This window comes from Staurois parvus, unplaced genomic scaffold, assembly GCF_062004578.1.
Source record: "Staurois parvus isolate SC_StPar_1 unplaced genomic scaffold, SC_StPar_1.0 ptg000430l, whole genome shotgun sequence".
Taxonomy (NCBI): Eukaryota; Metazoa; Chordata; class Amphibia; order Anura; family Ranidae; genus Staurois; species Staurois parvus.
Window position 1 is genome coordinate 3,501,134 of NW_028318226.1, and position 18,192 is coordinate 3,519,325.

Sequence of the window (18,192 nt, forward strand, 5' to 3'; positions counted from 1 at the left end):
CCATTAGGGATGTGGAGAGCAATACAATGTCCAGCTGCCAAATGAGAGTGTAGACTAGCCAAATGCTCATTAGATTGTGAACAGATACCCTTTTTTTAAACACTTCCCTTTTTTTAAACACTTTTTTTAAACACTTCCATGCCATGCCCTTCTTTTGGTGGTATTTAATCACCACTGGGTTTTTTTTTTCTTGCACTATAAGCAAAAAAAGATTGAACATTTTATAGAAAAGTTTTTCTTTGTTTCTATTATAAAATTTTGCAAACAAGTAATTTTCTCCTTCACCAATGTGTGTTGATGAGTCTGCACTGATAGGCAAAACTGATGGGCACTGATAGGCTCCACTGCTGAGGAGGCACTGGTGGGCATTGATGAGGAAGCACTGATGAGGCTGCATTGATATGCGGCATTGATGGGCACTGATAGGCAGCAATGAAGGGCACTGACTGGTGGCACTGATGGGCAGCACTGATGGGCAGCACTGATGGGCACTTTTGTAATTGCACTGATAATCCCACTTCTTGATGATTTCTCCGCCTGGCTACCCTACTTTCTCTCCTCTGAACTACCCACTATCATTCTCGGAGATTTTAACATCCTTATTAATGTCAACAACCCGGCTACATCCCAACTCTTCAACATAACCTCATCTTTTGCATTAGCACAATGTATACAGTCCTCCACTCACTCTAATGGGAATACATTAGGCCTTGTTTTCTCCCGTCTTTGCACTCCCTACAACCACACAAACACCCCCTTTCCTCTCTCTGATCACAATCTCATCACCTTCACAGTCTCCTCGTCTTCAAACACCTATCCCTCCAAGCAACAAACAATTACCCGCCGAAACCTTCACAACTTGAACCCTGCTCCTTTCCACTCTGCAACTATGACAGAATCTCCTGCCCTGACCTGGCCACTGCTGTCTATAACAGTTCACTTTCATTCGCATTAGACTCGCTTGCTCCTCTAACAACACGAAGCAACAGGCCCCGACCGTTACAACCTTGGCAGACAGACGACAGCAGAAATCTTAAACGACATAGTCGTGCATTGGAGCGGTTGTGGCGTAAAACCAAATCCCACCAAGCATTCACCCGATATAAATCTGCTTTCTTAACATACAATTCCTCCCTTCATGCTGCCAAACAAGCCTACTTTGTCACTCTTATTAATACCTTCTCATCCAGTCCTCGTTGTCTCTTCTCTACTTTTAACGCTCTACTTTCTCTACCTCCACCCAGTACCTCACTCACTGCTCATGAGATTGCAAATCATTTCAAAAACAAGATTGATGCAATTTGTAGGGGCGTCGCCACTGCACAGACATCCATCCCACTTAGCATACCTTATACTAAACCTCCCTCAACACTTTCCTCTTTTGACCTCGCCACTACCGAAGAGGTGACTAAGGTTTTCGCAGAAGCCCGTCTCACTACCAGCCCCCTGGATCCTGTCCCCTCACAACTACTATGGTCACCCTCTTCTTCCATCCTATGCTCCCTCACTCACATCTTAAATCTTTCCCTCTCTACTGGTGCCTTCCCCTCCCCTCTAAAGCATGTGCACATCACTCCCATAAACTCTAAACTCCTAGAATGCTTAGTCTACAATCGCCTGAGCTCCCACCTCACCGACAACAACCTTCTTGATCCTTTACAGTCTGGCTTTCGCTCTGTACACTCCACTGAAACTGCCCTACTAAAACTCACTCTATTAACTGCTAAAACCAATGGCCACTACTCCGTTCTCTTACTACTTGACCTCTCTGCAGCTTTTAATATGGTTGACCATCCCCTCCTCCTCAAAATACTCTACTCTCTCGGCATGGATGTCACTCCACTTCCTCAAACTCAATCTTTCCAAAACTGAGCTCTTAGTATTCCCTCCAGCCCGTGCCCCCTCCCCTGACTTATCCATCAAGATCAATAACACAATCATCAGTCCCTCCCCTCATGCCAGGGTACTAGGTGTAACCCTAGACTCCCATCTGTCCTTTCAGCCCCAAATCCAATCACTGTCCAAATCTTGTAGACTTCACCTCCGCAACATCTCCAAGATACGCCCGTTCCTAACCTCGGAAACTACTAAGCAACTCTTTCACTCCCTTGTTATATCTCACCTTGACTATTGTAACTCCCTCCTCATTAGCCTACCTAATCGCAGGCTATCCCCTCTTCAGTCTATCATGAATGCTGCTGCCAGACTCATCAACTTTACTAACCGTTCTGTATCTGCCACCCCTCTCTGCCAATCCCTCCACTGGCTTCCCATTGCCCAACGGATACAATTCAGAACACTAACAATAACATATAAAGCCATTTATAACTCTGCCCCAAATTACATCACCGATCTTGTCTCTAAATATCACCCGAACCGTACTCTCCGCTCCTCGCAAGACCTCCTACTCTCTAGCTCACTTGTCTCCTCCTCCCATGCTCGTCTCCAGGACTTCTCCAGAGCTTCCTCCATCCTCTGGAACTCTCTACCCCAATTTATCAGACTATCGACCTACTCTGCTCACTTTTAGGCGATCTCTGAAAACGTATCTCTTCAGGGAAGCCTATCCTGCCCTCAGCTAATACTGGAATCTTCTACTCTTCCAACCAGTCCATCCCCCACAGTTACTACCTTTTGTACCACTAGCCCCTCCCTCCTAGACTGTAAGCTCCAAGGAGCAGGGCCCTCACATCCCTCTTGTATTGAACTGTATTGTTACTGTATTGTCTCCCGTTATATTGTAAAGCGCTGAGCAAACTGTTGGCGCTATATAAATCCTGTATAATAATAATCATCAGGGCACTGATAATCAGTGCCCTGATTATAAGTGTAGATCTCTCCTTTCACAGTTGTTGGTTATCAGCAGTACATTACGCACGCTGTGACAACATGAGGAAAGAGCTGCTCATAAATGGCAAGTGTATTTACACAGTGATCCGCTGTGATTGGACACAGCGGATCACATGGTAAAAGGCCGCTGTGTCATGTGATCATTTGTGTCCAAAGGACACAGTGAACACAGAGAGTACTGGGTATGCACCGCTGGGGGCGCATTCTGGGAGGACGTCATAAGATGCCCTTCCAGAGCTGGACGACTATGGTGCAGGCATCATTTGGCTATAGCGCGGTCAAGAATAGGTTAGTTACTGCATGCATTTTCTTAATTATTTCTATCTGTGAATTGAGTGTAATGTCTTTTCATGCGGCATTTACCAAGCAGTCTAAGAATTTTGCAATGAATACTGCCAAATGACATAGATGTGTGCATGTGCACAAAAATGCACGATCACGCACATGAACACGCACGGTGAAGATTGGCACCAGATGGACTATTTAAAAGGTGCCTGTGCTGAGTGCTGACTGGTCTTCAGCTGTTCCCCATTTCATGCTCGTTCCTGTGTGATTTCCTTGTTGCTGTCCTGGCTTGTTCCTGATCTGACTCTGATTACTCTCCTGCTTGAAACTGGTTCCTGACTTTGGCTGTGCTCCTGACTTTGGCTTGCTTCTGATTTGGTACCTCGCTGTCCACTCAATGATGACCCCGGCTGTTGCTATGACATTGCTCCTGTCTCCCATCTCTGCTTCCTGCCTTGCTCTGGTGCACACCTGGTGACCTACCATACCAGCTCTGCATATCACTACTGATCCTGAATCGGAGGTTCATCAGTCTTCCAAAGTCTCCAACTGCAAGAGCTGCAAACAACATCTGCTGGCGCTCTTGTCCCCCTGGTCCCTAGACACCCTCTGTTCCACTTCCAGTGGGGTCAGGGCTAGTGACACAAGTGAGGCCGACCTCGTCATTTCAGTCTCCAATCAGGTACGTGACAACTCCTTTGCACATCTCCAGAGGGGCTGCTTGCTGGAGTAAAGGACTGCAGGAAAGTAAGAAGCCATTGAGTCAGAAAGAGGCATGTGAACAGGTTTTACATGGAGCCCCAGTTTTAGAGCTAGAGGTGCACCAATGAATTTCAGCCACAGATCCTGAATCGATTGCAGGAACCGAATTGGACTGATTTCTGACTATGAGATGGACAACTAAAGTGGGTGAACACAGGGTGAAGAGGCAAAGAGGTTCTGTCCAGTAGACCCCGCTCCAAGACCAGAGAATTCCCTAGGCACTGGAGACATTGATTGAGGTAAGCTGAAGAGTTGGATAGAAGTCTTGCTGGCGTTTGCTCTCCAAGGTGTGTCCTTGAAACCTGATATTGATGCAGATGTTGAGGGAAATCAACTTATCCAAGGAGGGGGTGAATCTCTGCCAGCAGCTCATCCTTAACGCAATCAGGAAGTCCTTGCCAAAAAGTTGTTTTTGGGGAGTTGTTGTTCCAGGCCAATTTGGACGCCAGGGTCTGAAACTGTATGGAATATTGACCCACAGTCATACTAGATTGACATAAACTTAGAACAGAACTTAAAGCAGAGGTGGCATGTTCGTCATCAAAAACAGGAAATACCCAATCCAGGACCAATAGAGAAATCACATAAGCCACCTTGGCTATGTTATGACACCAGCAAATGCAGATAGGATTTGGGCTGTTCTTGTTAAGATCTGCTGCATTATTCCTTGCCACAATAAACCACTGGTATATAGCCTAGTCATGACCAGCTCTTTTTCAAGAAGCCAAGAATAAAGGTCACAGATCCAGAGAGAAGAAGCAGCATAGAAGTAGCAGTTGCCAACGGGAACTTATGTGGGGCATTTAATGATATGAGTATACACTATAATTTCAGTTAGTTTCAAATATTACTATTTAATACGTACCCATAGTTGTACCCCACAGGCACAGGGTAAGGAATGTGACCTTTTGGCAATAGAAAAAAAGTTCTCAGAATATGAATACCACTGCAGCATGTAAGGAATAGGAACAAAGTTCTCAGTGAAATTCCATTTTGATACAGAACCTACAAGAAAAAATTGGTTATAACGTAGCCTGGTTGTAAGTGCATGAAAACATTAATACATGAATAATGAATGGATATAACTACATTATTAAACAAATGAAAAATCATATAAAATTAAAAAATGAGCATGTAATAATAATTAACATTAAACAAATATACAAATAGGTGAATAAACAGGTAAATTAACAAAGTATAAGAATAAACTTATATTTAGATGACCATTGGGAGGCATTGTGGCTTTTGAAAGAACAGGTTGGAATCTCCTCTGGAAGCTGATTCTCTCAGTAAAAAACAACAAAAATTGTACTAGCCAACTCTAAATTTCATGTACTGAAATATTCTAATAATTTTGCTCCCTCTCACTCTGCCGTATTTGATAATTTACTGTTCTTACAAAATTAGATATATTTGAGTAATTTTAAAGATGTATTTTTGTTTAAAGATGCTCTATAGTCTTCCTATTAGTTTATACATGAACTTTTTGTTTGAATGGTTGACTACAAGTAAATATATCCAGTATAGACCAGCCACATGAATGGACTGAGCTTCAGCTTATTTATAATTTAAATGAAATTGAAATTTTTAGTTGTTTCTGTATATTTTCCCAATTACCTGCAAATATTATTTGTACTTGACTTTTTTCACATTATTGAGGAATTTAAAAATTTTCTCTCTCATTCATTAAGGGACACAATTTCAGTTATTTAGAGACAATGGGATATATTGCCTCCTACAGGAGGATTTGGACACTGGAGAACAAAATAGTAATTGCCCAGCCAGGTATAACCCTTCCCAGTCTGAGATTGCTTTTGCTTTTTATGAAGCTGTCTATTTTGTCATATACTTGGCAATAGTTTTGGATTGTATCCACACCTTGGTGGATTGAAGATTGCAGGGGTTGGCGGCAGGGCTGGCGCTACCGCTAGGCGAACTAGGAAGCCTCCTAGGGCACTGCTATGGCCACTGTAAATTGGTATGACACAGATCATTTGTTGGCTGGTGCTGATCCACCTCTGGTGGCGATGATGAGGTGACCCAGTGGACAATTCTGGGTGTGTTCAGGTCCTCCGGGCCACATGACATCACGGAGTGGGCATTCTCTCACCTTGAATTATATAGTTGGAGTGGGCATGTCCTGGCTCTTTGGATCCTCCCTTTCTGGCCCCTCCCCCAGGCTCGCTATCACTGTCAGCTCATCCTCCAAACGCAGACAGAGCCGTTGGCCAGTAGTGACGGGTTTCCTCTCAGTGAAGACCAAGTGCCATTCGGACACATCCCAGCACCCCTCCCCGCATTTAGCCTGACCTGCTGAAGATCCAGTCCCATCTCTTACAGTGGGGCTTCTGCTGATGAGAACTGAACAGGGCATGAGCCAGCTCCCGGACCTCCTGACAGCCTAGCCATGGGTACTCCCCGACGGAATAATAGCTGCGGCACCCGGGCGGTGTGCCTTCTGGCTGTAGGTACCATCAACTGTTCCCCTCTTCCTGCAGGGCCAGGATCCCTCTGTGTTCGGTGCTGCTTACACTCCCCTCTCTGCTGCTTTGCTGCTCCTCACCTGACCCTGCATCCTTCAATAGTTCATGGTGTCATTCCATTCATCACGGGTGGAAGTATCAGGACACCAACACAGCTAAGTCATGCAGGTGGCATGCCTGTATGAGTCTGCACATGTCCAGCACACAATCCAGGGTGGTAGCTGCCCCTCTTTGGGTTTCATAGTTCCCAGTACTTATGGTCCTGACCCTATATACCTCTGATTGTCTGCTGATCCTCATAAAAGCCATCTACCACATAGATCTAAGTGTAGTTCCCTATACTCTCTCATAATGTGGTGTTGAAAACCCCAAAAGGGTTATTCCAAGTCCAGGTAATCAGTGAAGACTTCCTACCGGGGTCTCAGCAGTTCACAATACTAAATTCCTGTACTCTACAGGGGTACAAAGGTTGAGAACAGTTGTTCTAGATCATACTTTCTAAGCCAGGTTTCTGTGGGATCCAAGGGCTTCTCTAGAGGTTGCTGGGGGTTCCTGGAGGGCTGGGGGTTAATGAAAATTATTTTAGGGGCACCTCTATTTTAGGGGCACCTGGGGGTTCCTAGAGGGCTGGGGGTTGCAGAAAATTATTTTAGGGGATCCTCTATTTTCTATTGTTTTTAAAAATGTTGAAGTTTTATTTTTTTTATAAAGTAGCCGGTCTGTAATCTTGAGACACTGGGATCTGCTTATGGTGCATTCCAGTCTTTTTGTCTACTGTGTTTATTAGCTGCAGATTGCCTTCCCGGTCCAGAGCTTTGGCACAGCCTCTGGTGTGACCCAGTCTCTGAAGATTTTTTTTTTTTTTACTCCATATGGACCGAGCATTGGTGGCTATTACATTTATTGGTACTGTTTAGTGGCATTATTCCACAGATAGGGTTAACCCACTGGGGAACAAAAGTGCTGTGTCAATATCTGCAGTCACTCAATCTCCTTGTTCTGTTCACGCCTTCTATTTCAAGAGACACAAGGTCTTACCTTGGTTAGTCCTTGCTGCAGTGACTTGGTCAATTTTTGATAGTTAAATCTATCCTGCTTTCAGTGTATGAATAAAATATATGCCTGCTCTACCTTATTTGGCTTTCTTTCTAGGGAAACACTGGTGCACAGTAAGGCATCCACGTGCCATGCAGCAAAGTGTAGATTGTAATGATCATGTGACTGGTGTGATTGTTTGTCGCAAGTAGAGATTAGGAGCTTTCAATTACCCGCCGGTCATTCTGCTTTCTCAGCACAGGATTGTTTACATTTTGGTACTCATATATGCGGCATCTTGGCATTAAGGCCCACAAGCCTAGAGGTCGCATATATGCATACAGCTGGCGGGAAGAGGTTAATGAACCCCAAGAAATAAATTTCAAGGTATGTACAAACAAATTTAGTTTTTTGATATGTGTTTAGCTATGGATGTAACAAACCATTCCTGACAAAATGGCTAAACGCACCACAAAACGCATTAAAAGCGATTTAAACAATTTTTTTTAATATTTAAATATTTGAAAAAAACTTCCAAAATTATTGTTTTCAACCATACTATGAGAGTATTCTTTCATGAAGCCTATACATTTAAATAATTTAACACTTATCCATGATGTAAAATGAACAATATCTGGTGGAGCAGTGGAGAGGAGTTCAAAACTAGACGTGCAAAATGAAAAAAATTGGTTTCATTTCTATTGATTATTTGACTAATTTCGTTTCATTCGATTAGTTACATTTGTTTAATTCATTTTTCAGAATTCGTTTTGTTTATACAAATTCGACCGAATTTGAAATTTCGAAACAGATACGAAAATAATTTTAAAGGATTTGAAAATACCTAATGGATTTGAAAACAGTTCTAACAGATTTGAAAATAATTCTAACAGATTCAAAAACAATCCCATTGGATTAGAAAATAAACAGATTTGATAATAATTGTAACTTTACAATCCATAAATCCATAAATGCTTTTGATAGTATATAGGCTATATGAAGAGTTGCGTGACTATATTGGTAATTTAGTCTTTTATAATCTATTCTATTCTTTTCTTATGTATTCTGTTTGAATTCAAATTTATTCTGTGCAAAATTCGGATTTCAGAAATACAGTTATGTCCCATTTTATTTGATTCTATTGTTTTTCTATACTATTCTATTATTCTCTATTCTAATCTTTTCTATTCTTTGATTTTCTATTCTAAACTTTTTTTATTTTTTTCTTATTGATTCTATTCTTTTCTATTCTAATGGATTCTATTCTTTTCTATTCCTTTATTTTCTGTTCTATTTTGTTCTGTTTTACTCTATTGTCTTCTGCTGTATTCTGTTCTATTCTTTTATTTTCTAGTCTGTTTTTTTTCCTCTATTATTTTCTGTTCTATTCGTTTCTATTTCTTTTTTTTCTGTTAGGTATATTTTATTCTATTTTTTGTTTTTTTTAATTTGAATCTGTTTTTTATTGTGTTTTTGAATTCAAATCTATTTAAATTTTGGCCAAATTTAATTTAGTTATTTCAGATTAATTCAAATTAAATTTGATACTATTGTAATTCAAATACATTCGAATTTCGGAATAATGGAAAATTCATCCAAATTTCAATTCGGAAGGAAATGAACTGCACGTCCATTTAAAACAACTGCAAGGTATCTTGCCTCTAGACTCTCAGAGAAATATAAGAGCTCACTCTTAAAGTAAATTTCAACAATAAATTCTTACCTTAACTATCAGAAGTATGACAGAAGAAGAGTCAAAGGCTCCATTGTAGAGAGTTATAATTGTGGAACGCTGAGCACCAAAGAGATTTCCCACCTATGAAGAGAGAGAATGTAATTCCACAGACTGAACATAAAGTGAGAACTCTTGCAAAGTCACAGAACACAATAGGGAGAGTTTGGGTGCATGCTAATTAATAGGTTTGTTGTAAAATTATTTTGTTTTTGTGGTAAAACTAACCTGCATATTAGTCAAAATAAAGATAATTCCAGCAACTGCCAGAAAGGAAAGGGCAGGAAACAACAGCATAGCCGTTTCTGTGAATAAATAACACAGATTAGGAAATCAACCAACCAGAAGTGTGACAACATAGTTACATACGTAGTTACTAAGGTTGAAAAAAGACAGTCATTCTAGTTCAACCACAATAAAAAAAAAAAATAAACAGAATAAATAAAAAGCCTTTATATACAAAATCCAGAAAACACAGTTGATCCGGAAGAAGTCTCAAACCCTATATAAAGCATTTACTCCAGCAAGGGAAAAATCAATTCCTTCCTGATCCCCCAGAACGTAATTGGATATTTTCTGGATTAACAATCCAAGGTGCTATTACCTATAAATGTTAATATCCAGCCCATTCTTAGAACAATCTACTAAGCTGCTCAGAGTTAGCTCTTGAGGGAGCCTAGTACGCATACCAACAGCTCAGTTCACACTACTGCGACCCGAAAGTCACGTGACTTGCAGTGTGACTTTTCCTGGGGACTTGAGTACTACTTTGATGCAACTTGATGTGACATTGAAGCGACTTTCAGGGAATGCCTGGGTAATTGTACTATAATGTCGAATCCAAATCACATGAATATAGATGAGGACCCAACTTGGAGGCAACTTCCATTAAAGTCTATGGGAAGTTGGATAGAAGTCACCTTGAAGCAGTACAGGAACCTTTTCTAAAGTCGGAACTGGCGTTCAAAACTGAATTTTATATTTCAAAATGACTGCAAATTTTAGAATAAACACCATATGATAGGGCCACAAACCTGTAGTGTATTGTAAGTGTAATTTTATATATATATATATGTAGCAGTACCCCCACAGGGGTCACTTGATCATGCACAGGGCTTGCCCTGACCTTGCAAGCCTCCCGACACCTCTGACACTCTGGGTTCAAACATATTTCAACAGTATAGGATAATAATGTAAGAGACACAATTCTTTAGTAACACCTCTATATTAGTCTTGTTCAAAAGAGTAGACCACAATAATAATGGGTTTAAGATACACAACCCCAGTCAACACATACAAATGGAACACTGGCAAAATAGGAATAATCAGTTAACAACGTTTAACAAATTATACAGTCATGAGTAGTAAGGTTCAACTATTAAACTGCAACAACAGCAGTAAGAGGGGGAAGAAAGGGCTTGTTGACTCATCAGCTCCCTCTAGGCCACCAGCGCCGCAATGGTGGATGCAGAGAATTATGTAGATGTATGCTCCGACAAAAATAGATATACGTATCCTAATTTGAAAATGAATGGTCTTATAAGGGAAGAGGTCCCTTTAACTAGAGACTGCAACTTGTCCTGTGATGTTTAAAGTTCTTGATAATGCTGGTGTTTTCTGTCTTCTGCTAGCAATGGTGGGGCCCATAAACAGTAATGAATACTAGTAGTTCATATAAGTTAAACAGGCTGTACTACTGCTCAAAGCAAATATCTCCTAATACTGGAGTGTAAAGGTGTCTGCATGCAGCGTCTCTAGAGTGATGACAGAAAGAGGTTGGGCATCCTCCCACTCAATAATCCCATGGATAGCACGTCCACCTAGGAACAAGAGTTATTATACAGGCTCTTGGCTGCTTGCAGGGATGTGCATGTGTCTGATCGCTTGTCAGTGCAGCATGCAAAGATGTCTGTGTGAATAGTGACAGCCCCAATGCTGATGTAATCCTGGTGTGGTGATCAGTGTCACAGCTGTACTTAACTGATGTGCAGAGTCCCACAGCAGTTTGCAAATAATCTGTCTCTGGAGAGGAACGGCAGTCACACTGTGTTCAGCTCTGAATCCCACGCCAAGAAAGCAAGCCGGTTCTTTGCTGTACAATATATCTATTCTCCCATCAACCTTCTAGTTCCCCGCTCTATGCTAGTTGTAGCACTCAGACATACAGTATGTATTGGTTATAGGACTATAGGGCCCAAGGTCCTCTCTGTCAGAAGAAATGGATCCACTCTGCTAACAGGAAATGATATAGCAGTCCCATTATTGAGCACTAGGGGGAAAAGGATTCATCTCATCTGTAAATATCCCTCAAAAGCCTAGAGCCGACACCCGGCTATGTATTCTTAAATATTGTTTCATACAGTCAGTGACAATAAAAAAAATGTATGTGGTATGGCAAAGAATTTAGCTTTTATGTATTTTGGTATAATAATGACAACCTTTTGAATGTATAACTTACAAAAATTGTATATGCAATGCCTATAAACACTTTGAGTTATGATAGCTGTAAAGGTCACATACAAGGGGAGGATGGACATGAGGGGGTTAATGTGCAGGATAAGGGAGGTCATGACATGGAGGTCACTACAGGGACAGGATGGAGATGGGATACACAGGAGGTGTGTGTGTGTGTGTGTGTGTGTGTGTGTGTGTGTGTGTGTGTGTGGGGGGGGGGGGGCAGTGATAGGGTAATAGGATAATGCCTATAATCCCATAATCAAATGAATTAAAACTTACCCTGCTGCCTCCATTTTGATAGGAAGGGGAGAGCACTTGCAGCATATACATTGGTGATCGCTGTGACAAGCCACAGCTATCACAAGGCAAAGAACCACTTCACTCTGATTAGCTCTCTGCCTTTTGCCGGTGATCTGAACTGTTCAATGAGCAGTAGACAGAGCACCGTTTTTAAATACCTGTCTGCCCCTGCTTAACTATACAGTAGTATTGAGGTGGTTAAAGTGGTAGTAAAGGCTGAAGGTTTTTTACCTTTACGCATTCTATGCATGAGGGTAATGTGCAGTTTCCCCCCGCAACCTCCCTAATACTTACCTGTGCCTGATCTGGACCCAGCGATGTGCAAAAAAGCTGAGGCTTCCCTGGGTCTTTCTCTCCTCATTGGCTGAGAGCAGCAGGAGCCATTGTCAATCACAGCCACTGATGAGGGAGTGAGGGGGGCGGCTTGCTTTGGGGCACTTAGTATGGGGGGGGAGAGCAGAAACCCTGACCTGAGAAGACGAGGATTGGAACTGCTCTGTGCAAAACCACTGTTATTTTAAAGAAAAAAAAAGAAGGAAACTTTATAACCAAGTAACATAATAAAAACATGATATATATTTGTGTCATATTATACAGTATATACATCGTATGCATATTGAATGGTCTCAGGTTGTTGCTGTTGGACTTATTTTTACATGTACACAAAAGGGCTGATTTACTAAAACTGGAGAGTGCAAAATCTGGATAGCTAATCGGTAGCATGGTAGCTAATTGGCTTCTAACTTCAGTTTGTTCAATTAAGCTTTGACAAAATAAACTTGGAAGCCAATTGGTTTCTATGCAGAACTGCACCAGATTTTGCACTCTCCAGTTTTAGTAAATTAACCCCAAAGTGAACTTCTTCTCTAACACAAGCTGATTCTGTTGCTGGCAGGCCATGCAGAACAGGCGCTGCAAGTTGTGACAGATTGACACACAGTGCTACAATGCGATATTGTTTGTGTTGCCGCACACCTAAAGTGACACTGGACAAACATCAATACATATATTGCAGTTGGCATTGGGTGTCCTTTAAAATCGTCTGAAAGCAGGTGTCCCTATGATAATGGCACTCATGCATGAGTTTAGTGTACCTTTACAAAGCCCTAGTCTAATAGCATCCCAGTGGGTTAATATATAAGAAGGACAAGTGCTTGTCAATTATTCTTAGAGATGAGGACTACAGAGAAGTAGAATTACTGTCAATTATTCTTAGAGATGAGGACTACAGAGAAGTAGAACAACATAGGAATCTGGATAGAATAATAGATTAGACCCATAACACTGTTCAACAGGTAAAAAGTTTTGGGCATAAAATTAGCTAATCTTACATAATTTTGGGGTGCTGAAAACGAAAATGACCCTAAAAAATGTTGATTGGCTCTAGTTTCCATGATATATTCACCCATCTAATGACGTAAGCCATTCAAAATTATGATGCAACTTCAGCTGCATATTGCGCAATTGATACTGGTGACCAATAGAAAATTGCATGTACAGTTGTGACCAAAATTATTCAACCCCCACTGAAATTGAGTGTTTTGGCCAGTTTGACATTGCTTTTGATCATTCAGTCATCTTGCTTACATTTACATTAAAGAGGCACTTGTAGGTCAGACAAATATAACATAACAGTTATAATGAAATAACCACAAATGTCTTTTCTGTGCTCACAGCATTATCAGTTTTATTCAACCCCCAAGTGACATTCAATCTTAGTACTTAGTACAGCATCCTTTTACAGTTATAACAGCTTTTAAACGTGAAGCATAGCTTGACACAAGTGTCTTGCAGCGATCTACGGGTATCTTCGCCCATTCTTCATGGGCAAAGGCCTCCAGTTCAGTCACATTCTTAGGCTTGCGCACTGCAACTGCTTTCTTTAAGTCCCACCAGAGGTTCTCAATCGGATTTAAGTCTGGTGACTGCGATGGCCACTCCAAAATGTTCCAGCCTTTCCTCTGCAACCATGCTCTAGTGGACTTGGAGGTATGCTTGGGATCATTGTCCTGTTGAAAGGTCCAACGTCTCCCAAGCCTCAGGTGTGTGACGGACTGCATCACGTTTCCATCCAATATCTCCTGGTACTGAAGAGAATTCATGGTACCTTGCACACGCTGAAGCTTCCCTGTACCTGCAGAAGCAAAACAGCCCCAAAGCATGATTGACCCTCCACCATGCTTCACAGTAGGCAAGGTGTTCTTTTCATCATAGGCCTTGTTCTTCCTCCTCCAAACATAGCGTTGATCCATGGGCCCAAACAGTTCTAATTTTGTTTCATCAGTCCACAGAACACTATCCCACAACTTTTGTGGTTTGTCCACATGGCTTTTGGCATACTGCAGTCGACTCTTCTTATTCTTTGGAGACAGCAAGGGGGTACGCCTGGGAGTTCTGGCACGGAGGCCTTCATTACGCAGTGTGCGTCTTATTGTCTGGGCTGAAACTTCTGTACCCACATCTGACAAATCTTTTCTCAGTTCCTCAGCAGTCACACGGGGACTTCTCTCCACTCTACGCTTCAGGTAGCGCACAGCAGTCGAAGTCAGCATCTTCTTTCTGCCACGACCAGGTAGCGTTTCAACAGTGCCCTTTGCCTTGAATTTGCGAATGATGCTTCCTAAGGTGTCTCTTGGTATGTTTAACATCTTTGCAATCTTCTTATAGCCATTGCCCTTCCTGTGAAGAGAAATCACCTCTTCTCTTGTCTTCCTGGACCATTCTCTTGCCTTCACCATGTTTGTAACCACACCAGTAAATGTCTAGAAGGAGCTGAGTATCACAGTCATTTTAAAGCTGCCTAATTGGTGCTTATTATGCTTGATTGCTGCTCGGTGACATCCACAGGTGTTTTCAATACCTGATGGAAAGCACCTGTATGAACCTCTGTTCTTCAGAGTGGTAGTCTTTAAGGGGTTGAATAATTGTGGCAATGAAGAAACCACATAAGAACCATTTACTACTGTATTACATAAACAATTGATGTCATTTTAGTTGCATTTGGGTAGTTACAACGTCCTTGTAGGATTTGATTCTGAATACAATTCCAAATGTACACTATAGTCCCTAAACCCCTTTACAGCATTGGGGGTTGAATAATTTTGGTCACAACTGTATACTGAGATGATGCAATATTAGCCTTTAATTGCATCACTTCACTGCATAAAAGCTGCAGTATCTGTAGCTGATTGTAGTTCGACAGCGTCTTTACATTTCGTTTTATGCTTATATAGGCTACTCAGTAATGCCTCGAACTTGTGTGAATAAAGCAGATAATTTCTGCTATATCTGCGGTGCAATAACTTTTATCTCACAAAAAAGGAGGATAACAGGAATGATTAAGAAAGCCTACAACTTGTATTTTGGCTGCAAGATAGGAGACCAGGACAAGAGCTGGGCACCACATATATGCTGCAATTCTTGTGGGACGGCACTGGAGCAATGGTTGAATGGAAAAAAGGCATCTATGCCTTTCGCTGTGCCAATGATTTGGAGAGAGCCAACAGATCATGTTAGTAATTGTTACTTTTGTATGGTGCCTCCAATTGTAAAAGGGCTAAATAAGAAGAAAAAGTTATCTTTGCACTATCCAAATATTCCATCGGCAATACGTCCAGTTCCTCATGGAGAGGGGCTACCAATTCCTAAAGCACCAGAATCCTTCGTGGTTGAGTCAAGTGAGGAAGAACCTAAAGCGTGTAGTCACGTGCAGTTGTAAGAGATAGCCCTTTCCTCGAATACAAGAGAAAAGCCAAGAGAAGCAAAACCGACACAAACTGAAGACAAAACTAGTGAGAATCCTAAGTATTAAAATGATTCAACTTAGCTTATGGCTATAATTTTTCTTGGTACTCCTATGCAATATATTATGCCATTTAGGCTTTGTTATGTAGTCAATATCACTTGCTTTATATTTGTGGAAAGACATCTATCTATATAATTATTGTGCATTATGTAGTCATTACGCCTATAGTAGAAAACTTTCCGTTTACAGAAAAACTAGAGCCAATTGACAAATTTCATTGTTATATTTGAACTCAGAATGTGAAATTCATTAAGAAATGGATCCTTTTGTTTCCAAAACTGGCAAAAAATAAAAATTTGTTGAACAGTGTAATAAGTCTGAAAGAGAGATCAGAATTAATACAGTGGTTATAATCCTCATACATGAAATATGAACAAAGCACATCATTCTGTAGCACTCTCTAATGTGCTACTAGAATAGTGTAGTGTATTATAGGCAAAATCATTGTGTATGGCTCATGGTAGTTGGGTGAGCCATGTGATTAGGGTTGGGTTATTGCAGGTCAGCTGGATGACTCAACAGGTTGTAGCTCTATTGCCTCCTCCTGACTCTGGAAAACCATAGAACCTTCCAGCAGTTGGTAAGCAGGAAGGGATGAAGACTTGATCTGCATGTTCATGGGAGTCCAGCCAATCCCAGGTTTGGAGGCCCTGGTAGAACGGTGGACTAGCCCATAAATATGGAAGACTCAGGCTGACAGGGGAGTCAGGTGGAAGATGGAGTGCTGAGGAGATCGTCAGAGTCTTGGAAGGGTCCCCTAGGTCTGGGGGGGGGGGGGGGAGGTCTTTTGGCCTCCAGGCTGGGCTCAGGCTAGCTCAGGAGGATACATTCAGCTGAGAGGCATGGTAGGATCAAAGCATGGAGCAGCAGGAAGCAAAGAGGACATTGTGAGTACAGCAGCACACTCTGAGATCTACAAGGGGAAAGACAGCCACTCGTAGCAACCTTTCTAAGGACAGCACTGGGCTCAGTCCTTAATCCTTGTACTGAGAGATCATCCAAGAAGCCATGAGGGCTGGGAGTGCCTGCAGGCTGTGGAGCTGGGAGCAGCTTTATAGGGGGAGAGAAGACATTTCTGCATGTAGCTACGAGAAGTGAAGTAGATTTTTGAGGGGCTGCTAGTTCCTTGCCCATAAAGGGCAGCTGCTACTGATCTTCAAGTACTGACAGCATTCAGGCAGGGAGCTTAGGGATACCCAGTACACAGTGGCCCTCACAAGGGTAGCACTACAATTCTATAATGTATACTGAAATTAAGAGCACTGTCTTTTCTCTCTGCCGCTTCCATCCTCTACTATCACCATGCACTTTTCCTGATACCAAGAAGTAAAAATATGACAGGGGTGGGATCTTCAGCAAACAGCTTGTGATTGACGACCTCAGCTCTGTTCATGTGTGCTTTGTGGAGGGGGTGTCTTTTCCATCCAATCAGCTCTCAGAGCTCTCCTCACTAAGCTCTGCAGAGTGTAACTTCAGCTCTCTGCCCCCTTTTTTCTGACAGCTCAGACAAGCTTTATAAATTCTGGACTTTGAAAGAATGTAGAGAAGAGAAGACTGCAGACAAACAAGTACAACTTATGTAAGAGGATTTGTTACATCTCTGTGCATCACCTGAGGTGTGTCGCTTCACTGGTTAGATGTAAGGGTTAACAACCACTTTAAGTATACTGTAGCTCCAAAGAGTAATGCAAGAAAATAAAAGCTTCTCTCTCAATCGATTCTCATGTATGTTAGGCGGCCAGTTTTTGAACTGAAAATTATGGTCATTATATAACAAGTAGTCGTCTCCTGGTTTATATGAATCCAGGGACATGGATCATAGCACTCAATGGCTTTCAGCTGAGGAATCATTTTCCTGTAATTCCGCTAGGTGTCACTACTGCACCAAACAGGTTCAAGCTTGAAATCCTCAGTAACAGGAAAAGATATACAATTAAACAATTCATTAATTGTGATACAAAATATGTTATTTAGCCAGTTACATGTATCATTTGCCAGCTCCAGTATGTTGGCTGCACTAGCAGACTATTATAAAGAAGGATAAGAAATCATATTATTGAAATAATCCTTCAACTACTAATTCATCTAATGCTGCAAAACGTTCTGTACAAACACATGGCCAGAAAATTTTATGATGGCTTTAACTGGTAAACACTGAATCAAATTTTATATTTTTTATTGTTAGATTTTGTGTGGGTACCTCAAAAGTCTGCCTCTCTATTTTCACAGGATATTCTCTGTATTTTTTTAAAGATGTGGTACCCCTAAACATAGATAGTCTGGCTGAAAAAAGATAAAAGTCCATCCAGTTAATAAAAAAAAAAAGTTATAATCCTACACCCACAGTTGATTCAGAGGAAGGCAAAAAACCCACCCAGCAAAACATGATCCAATTTGCTCCTGCAGGGGAAAACAATTTTTTTCTGATCCCTCAAGAGGCAATCGGATCTTCCCTGGATCAACTTTACATATAAATGTTAGTA

At 41.5% G+C, this 18,192-nt stretch overlaps 1 protein-coding gene and 1 long non-coding RNA gene across 4 annotated transcripts in view; one reads left to right on the forward strand and one right to left on the reverse strand.

Annotated features, from left to right (window-relative positions):
• The window catches only part of SLC43A3 (solute carrier family 43 member 3), a 416,880-nt gene that overhangs the window by 130,141 nt on the left and 268,547 nt on the right, over positions 1-18,192 (reverse strand). For all 3 annotated transcript variants that reach the window (XM_089687586.1, XM_089687585.1, XM_089687587.1), the window contains exons 6-8: positions 9,376-9,452; positions 9,139-9,231; positions 4,763-4,902 (exon numbers count right to left, since the gene is read on the reverse strand). In XM_089687586.1, coding sequence (XP_089543712.1) covers positions 4,763-4,902; positions 9,139-9,231; positions 9,376-9,452 — 310 coding nt within the window. The remainder of the gene's footprint in view (positions 1-4,762; positions 4,903-9,138; positions 9,232-9,375; positions 9,453-18,192) is intronic.
• LOC149454442 (uncharacterized) overlaps positions 1-18,192 on the forward strand; it is a 249,284-nt gene that overhangs the window by 122,824 nt on the left and 108,268 nt on the right. The gene's annotated exons all lie outside the window — the stretch shown is intronic.